A 7,791-nucleotide genomic window follows, 5' to 3' on the forward strand; every position below is an offset into this window, starting at 1 on the left:
CAGGCTGAAGCCCTGCTCTCTCCTTCGCTGGAGGGATCGCTGAGGATGTGAACAAACGCAGCTTTCACCCTTCCCTCCTGCCATGGGCGTGCCATGCAGAGGCTGAAAACCACAGAAAACAGAAAAATACCTCTCTGAACAATGCTGTCTGTAGAATAAACACTAGTTTGTGTTGCTAATCATCCTCTCCCTTTTCAGGTAGCAAATACAAGCTACAGCAAGAAAAACACATCCATTACCCGGGACATTCTGCCTTATGAAAACTCGCCAGTGGCACGGGATTGTTTTGATTGACTGAGGCTTAAGACCTTTGGTTAGAAAACAATCGATCCACTTTTTCAGAGTGAGCAGTTCAGCAGTTCTGCCAGCTGCTGGGAACAAACCCCCCTTCCTCCCGAGACCATCAGCACGTGCCCCTGCTGTGGGGCTGGACCGCTGTCCAAAGAGAGAGTCAGGGACTAATTCCCAGGCAACAACTGCCGTTATTTTAAGAAGATTCAATTTGCGAGCACTCCCCATCTATAAATTGCATAGCTCCATGGCTCGCTCTCTGCGTTGGCCAACGACAGCAGAACAAAAACAAACCCAAAAACCCTTCCCCACTTAAAAGCAGGGAAGCCAAAAGGCTCTTCCTGGAAAGTCCTATGATTAAAAAAAAAAAAAAAAAATTCAAAATTAGTAGGACTGACCAAATCACCCTGCCGCAGCACTTCATGACTGGAGATTAAAATCCACTCTTCGTTTCGAGTTAATCTGTTTATTTGGCTCCTTCTCAAAAGTCAAAAAGCCAGAAGCTGATTATGTGCCACAGGATAGTGCAGCTCCCCAGCCTAATTCAGCTGATTTCGCTGAAATTAATGGGAAGCAAAAAATTGTTTCTGGGGCATGCTGAAAACGCTTGAGACCTAAGAATTTTTGCACCACATTTAGCAACACCTTGAGAGAAAACATTGGAGAAAAAGATCTACACCCAAGCACAGCTCACATTTACATTTATATTCGCTTCCATTTCTGCTGCCTTGCTTGGCTGAAGAACAGCAAACGCTGGGCTCGCTCCTCCCGACGCGCGCATCCTCGCCATGCTGCCTGCCTCTTATCTACGCTGCCAGCCCCACATCATGCCCACGCTGCTGCAGAGCTCAAGCAGCACTCCCAAATAACTCTGGCTCTTGTAAACACATGATCCTTTTACATTCAGAATTGCAGAGGAAGTGATTTTTTTTTTTTTTTAATTCCCAGCCATTTTTTCCAAGCAACAATTAACCCTCACCACACCAACTAAAAGCTAAATGACTGGGTAAGAAGCTTTACAGTTTAACGATGGCAAAAAAAAAAAAAAAAAAAAGATATATTTTAAATGGTTCAAATCCATTTGCAGCATCTACGTGGAAAAAATACCAGCTGAGCTTCCTTGACACAGTGACTCTACATCCACACGTGTTTTCTGACTTTAAACACATCAAGAGTTCTGCTGCCTGCTACCCAGAGATTTCACAAAAGGAAGATCCTGTTTTGTCTTTTGCAGCATTGCTGTTTGGGAAGAAAAGGAGAAAAAGCAGAACTGAAGAATGGTCTCTAATGATGGAATTACTGTGAAGTCAAGACCCTTTCTCCCATTTTATCCCGCACCTTTTTATCCCTCATAACTCTGCATTTGCTTCCATCGCCTACAAAACGTTGACAGCATTCAGAGAGCAGGACTCCCGTGATGTTGTAGACATTCTCGGAAAGAAAGCATGAAATCTGCAAAAGTCATACAAAAAATGGACTAAATAAAGTCATAAGTAATGAATATCAACAGTGCATGGCATAGCAGAAGCTATTCAAACGAACATGTGTTTAAACATGCTTTCCATCTCAACAAAGGTTCAGATTTTTCACTCTTCATAAAGACAGCTGAAAAAGTTGACCAGGCAAGTAGGTTCTTCCAAGTAAATTCCCCAAATGGGCAAAAATTAGTAAGTAAAAACAAAAAAAAAAAAGAGAACAGTCAAGCTTTTAGCTAACAGAAAAAAGGAAAAGATACTAATGCATACCCTTACCACGAAAGGAAATCATTGAGAGCTAAGGAAAAACGTCCTGGGGCTCCCTTAGTTGGGAGTTAGGGAAAGCTGGCTATCACCAGTGAACTTTTTACAGAAACCCTACTGGAGTTACCCTGGCAATTCCTTCTGCTTTTGGAAGGAACTGCAATGCTTGAGTGGACTTGAGTCTCCTGGTCAGCTTTGGTCTCTAGCCTTGCGATACGTGATGAGTATGCAACAGAGGGATTTGGAGAGGAAAGAAGGAAGGCTGCATTCTTTCACCTCTTCCCGTCCTCGTTAATAATCCATCAGCAGGAGCTGTACAAAAAGAAATACAAACTATTGCTGTAACATCAAACCAGTCTCCCAACAGCCCCTTCCCCCTTTCTGGCAGCGGGCGGCTCGGTTGGCCCAATCCAGCTCCAAAACTCAAGGGACTCGCACTATCAAGAACTGCAGAAAACCAGATGATCCTACAGCAACTCCGCAGCCAGAGCTTGGATCAAGCCATTGTTGCAAACAAATGGAATCACTTACACACACAGAGTAATGATGAACTGTAAAAATCCCTTAAAAGGTAGTTTTACATCTTGAATGTAAATGGTAATCCAACATATACAAACTCAAATCTCAAAATTCAAAAATTCCACCCCGCCGCATCGGGGGGTGTGGCTGAGGAGTCTGTTCACATGGCGTTACATCGGCGCTGACACAGCGGCAGCCACGAGCTCGGGCACGGCTCTCGAAAGCACCCGGACATGGTGCTGGGATCTGCAAACAGTGAGCAGTGACCAACCTGGTGACCTGAACAGAAGATGAACACAAAAGAAACCATCACATATACCTAACACCAACTGCAGCTCCCCAGGTGCACAGGTTTAGCCACAAAATAAATCACAGAGATTTCAACTCATTAATCTAAAAATCCAAAGAGAGTTCTACAAACACCTTCTCTCTACACAAGCGCTGCACGTGCAGTGTTACCAAGAAAACTTTCAGCAGTTGAGAGAAATCCCCATTTTGTTGGGATTTGAAGCATCACAGCATCACACTCCCTTTCCAGCCCCTAAATTCCAGCAGCTGACCCGGACACGGCGACTTTTGCAACCTTCACACAGAGAAGGTCTTTACCACTCCTAAGACTTTACCAGGATTAAAAACTGCCGACCATCCATCAAGGCACTCACAAGATGCACCATACAAATGGGGTTTGTGTGCAGCATCTAAGGGGTTTAGAAGCAGCATTTAAGGCAAAACAAGGCAATTGGATCAAATAAACTATCAGCCATTCAACCCAGAGAGGAAAAAACAGACTTAGCTGAAATTTATCAGCAATTTTGGGGAGATAAAAAGAAAGTTTTAGGCATTATAGTAGCCCGAATCTGATGGCAGCTGGAAGGGTTGCCTGCAGTTCTTCTTATCAGGCATCTTCTCTTAGCTCAAGACATGCTCAGCTAAACAACCCGCAGCCACCTCTGTGCTGCGCTCGCTCCTGCTATAAATTACCTCATCTATTTTTCATATTCCTTTTTGGACTGTGCTGCAAGATCTGCAAGAGATGCATTTTAACCTTTACGAGAGACTACTCAAGGACAGAAGTGGCTTATGAACGCTCACTGTGTAAAAAAAAAAATTCAGTATTAAATTTCTGTAGCCCAAACCATGAAGCTATTTACTGGAGCTTTATACAAACTAATTAAATATAAGGCTCTCGTGGGACACAAGGAGAAAGAAAAGAAGAATTAAGAGATAAATCACTGGCTTTTCTTTCCTCAGCAAATGTACACTCCAATTTAATAAGTTAAACCAAAAAACAGTCTTGACAGTCGTTGGTCGGGCACAGATAGGCAGCATCCAGCTCTCCCATGGAACACACTGCGCAGCAGAAATTAATTATCTCGGCTTTACCGCAACTTGCACAAAGGAATTGGGAGAGACAATCCAGACAAGGGGATGAGCTTGAGATATCAAAGGCTCCATATGGAGACCACAGAATCTCACTTTCCAGCTTCACAGAACCCGTAATCTTTGTGAGCACATGGTACAGAGCCCTATCAAAGCGGCGCTCCCCTCCCTGCCGACCCCACGTCGTCTTGTCGGAGAGTTCCCACCGCACGACACGCAGCCGCTTCGGAGCTCCTCAAGGAGAGAACACCCTCAACAAGGCTTGCAAGAAGAGCCCATAAATACCCACAACCTCTCCTCTCCTGGGCAGTATTCACGAGCAGATGGCACAGCCCTGCCACCAGACACACGCTGACTCTGTCGGTGGCATCTAAAGGCAGAAGCCCCAAGGTCAACGCCGCGGTTGAGGAAAGCCAACCCGTCTGGACAGCTCAGCAGGTTCAATCCCTTCTGCGGCAGACAGCGAGCTAGGAATTGAACCTCCCTAGAGACCATGGGATCACTGGACAGTTGGTGTTGGGAGGGCTCAGGAGCCCACCCAGCCCATCCATCAGCTCTAAGGTCAGAGCAGCCCACGGGGATGGACGCACTGCACCAGCCCCTCCAGCCGCACAGCTCATCCTCAACCACACTGCCCAACTCATCACGAGGAAACACTGCGCTCCCTTGATGTCCCCTGGCCACCGCACGGTAAGCGTGATGTGGAAGAGGTAAGCAGTCTTCATTTGCAGAAATTCACTCCAGCCTACGGTGCTCTCCCCTGCCATCAGCTGCATGCACAAACCACGGGAAGAACCGGCTCCAACCCAAAAGAAGGGAAGAACCGGCTGTTGGAAGAAGACAACAAATAGCTACAGCTCTCCAAGCCACGGGAGAACAAGAAGTTTCACTCATCAGCACCCGGTTGCCCCTACACAGATTTCACAAGAAAAATTACCAAGTTCATTCAGCAACAGAAAATCAAAATTTTTGCATAACAATGATCTACTAACCATAACCAAACTACTCGGGAAGAAGGTTTTGATTAACAACCTAAGACTATTACATTTTTAAACAAAGCCCAATCCTTCTATTAGGAACAACGTAAAGTGCTTAAGTACATGTTTGTGGATTAATGGTTTGACGCGAAGCCTCTAAACATGGTTCCCAAAGCACAGCCAGAATGGAGGAGTAGCAAAAAACTGCAGAAAGTGTCTAAATGCCAGTAAAAAATATCAGAGTTTTCTCATCTGATGAACAGATGACACCTTACAAGTTATGTAGCACGCCAACATCTGATTCATCTCGCTCCCACAGAGACCGCTTCACGGCATCATTTCACACCACAGAAGATACCCAACAACCCCCAACCAGAGTTAATGCAGTTTTTATGCCATTCCCGCATTTAAAGTCAGAATTCGATGAGGACACCAAGATTGTGATGTAAGGACCACGGTATGTTTCATGAGCAGGCAGCACCACACTTTTGGCTTGGAGGGTGTCTCTAGTACCGCCTCGACTTTCCCTGGGGGCAGAGGGACCAGCGCATCTCTGGAACTGGACATCCAAGAGGTTCTGCTGCTCCTGAGTTTTCCCACAGAGCCAAATCACTGTCTGACCCAAACCCAAGGTATCTGTGAGATGTAAAGCAAGTTTCATCAAATTTTAAGAAGAGCTTATAACTTCAAACTGTGCCCCAAGACTTGCCGCCCAAAAGCAGAAGAACAACAACCCCCATTGTCAAAGCAGCTCCTGGAGGGCTGAAGCCAGGCAGGGAAGGGAAGCTCCCCCTCGGAAACAAACGAGGTGATGGGGGAGAGGGTTGTTACCAAAACATGGTGTAATTTTGGTCTGTTTGGCCCATCTACACCTCCCATATTTAAGACAGGAACATTTTACAAGGCTAAAAGCAAAAATACACAACAACAGTTCACCTTGGGGACCACACTTACAGGCTGGACTGACAGATCTCTGCATGAGCTCCTCAAGAGACGACCTGAGGTTTGGCAGTAACGGTCTCTGCCATTTCCATTTTCCCCACCTTGTTGGTCTCTTTTTTGAAAAGGAAAGGAAGGATTTCTTTTATTTTCTAATGCACGAAAAAACTGAGAGGTGAGAAGATGCGCTTCACTCATTCTACGCCTTGTTTCTTCTTATTGCGTCCAATTCACAAATCTTTTGACTACAAGCTTGTATCTATCACACACATTTTGATGGGGTAAATAATAAAAGAACACATAAAACTCTAATTTTACACTGACTTCAATTCCCATTTCCATCAGAGACAGCTAGAAAACAGGAATAGAAACTAAACCAGTAAAAAAGAAACATGCTCTTCTGCCTTTCCAACTTTAAGAACCCCAAAACTGGAAAAAAAAAAATCAAAATAAACTCCTACTCAGCTTTATATTTGCTCCAGTAAGCATTTTAACATAAATGTCAAAACTACTTCTAGGTTCAGGTACTAAGGTCAGTGTAGGACATGCACCTTGTAGGACAATGGTTTAATGATTTGCAACCAGTGAGCAGCCCCCCCAGCAGGAAAAATAACTGAGTACATAATTGCAAAACAATATTTTAATTGTCAGTTTTAATTTAGGTTTCCTACTCAGATTGAAATCACATTTTTTTTTCAATCGCATTGATTTAACTCAATCAGCCCTGCCCGAAGGCCATCTTTCCTGCACTCTATGAGCATACCAAGCAAGTTTTAACCAATTAGATAAATCACTAAATCTCACAGCTTCCTCACAGCGACACATCAAGCCATACACAAGCCATAGTTATTCTTTTTAAATAAGTGTTATACTGAAAACTTTGCAAAAATAAGAAGCTAAGTGGACATTTCACCATCCTTTTTTTTTTTTTTCCCCCCCACCTAGGGCACATGATAGCCTGAAACCCAGCCAACTGAATTCTGCAGAAGACTTGCACAATCATTGCAAACACGCCTCTGACTCTTTATCGCCTTCCTGATGATGATGGAAAGAACACTGCTGCATTCGTTTTATTCATTTGTATATGTATGCATAGATCTGTGTGTATACACACACGCAGAGGAGCCTTCAGGCGTTACACTCAGGAGCACAGCAAGAAAAACCAGGCAGTACTATTATGGACTCACCAAGAGCAAAATCCTGAATAATGGAAGTTTCTAGCACAAACAGCTTTCCACGGACCCTCGGCATAGTCCCCGTTACCACCAGTGGAAATAGGCTCTGCTGACACCACCCAGATTTTTTTAAAGATTTTCATGACAGGAGGAGGATTAAAAAGCAATTAACTGGCTCTCATGTGGCAAATGCAGACAGAAAAATACCGACCTCTCAGAACTCACAGATTTGTTCTATTCTGTAAAAAAGCCCTGACCGTGATACCCTAAAACGGCAACACCTAGGAGGAACCTACCCCATGGGGATGAGAAAAAGCACTGCAAACCCGACCCAGCATTGTGTTATGAAAAAGCCCTGCAAATTCCAGGCAATCTGCAAATGATTTCCCCCTTCCCCACCCAAACATCTACTGCAAACTCCAACAATTGCAAGTCAGGACTGCAATAGCAAACGAGATGGAAATGAAACCATTCCTACCTTTAACTTGAGTGTCATATTCAGCTATGATCTCCTTATCCTTTTTGAATTTTGCTGGCGACGTCATGTTTTCTCTTCCAAAAAGATTAACCTCAAAACAGATCCACCAGAATACAAGATAGAAATGCAATATTGCTCCTCTCAATGCAATGCCTTGATTTTCCGCTTGTCCTTCCCCCCACAAAATGGGAAAAAAAAAAAAAAAAAAAAAATCAGTCCATGGAGAGAGGGTGTGAGACGGAGCACAGCAGCAGCAAAATGCAGATGTTAAGAGATCAGTGGATGGAAGAGGC

General features: G+C 44.3%; 1 protein-coding gene across 1 annotated transcript in view; it reads right to left on the reverse strand.

Moving 5' to 3' along the window:
* Nucleotides 1–7,565, reverse strand: part of LOC104472467 (SLIT-ROBO Rho GTPase-activating protein 2B) — a gene marked incomplete at its 3' end in the record, with an annotated part of 63,270 nt that extends 55,705 nt beyond the window's left edge. Inside the window, exon 1 of the mRNA XM_010088165.1 lies at nucleotides 7,499–7,565. Within this exon, the coding sequence (XP_010086467.1) occupies nucleotides 7,499–7,565 (67 nt within the window). The remainder of the gene's footprint in view (nucleotides 1–7,498) is intronic.
* Nucleotides 7,566–7,791: the final 226 nt, after the last annotated feature.

This window comes from Pterocles gutturalis, unplaced genomic scaffold (assembly GCF_000699245.1).
Source record: "Pterocles gutturalis isolate BGI_N339 unplaced genomic scaffold, ASM69924v1 scaffold17856, whole genome shotgun sequence".
In the NCBI taxonomy this organism is placed as follows: Eukaryota; Metazoa; Chordata; class Aves; order Pterocliformes; family Pteroclidae; genus Pterocles; species Pterocles gutturalis.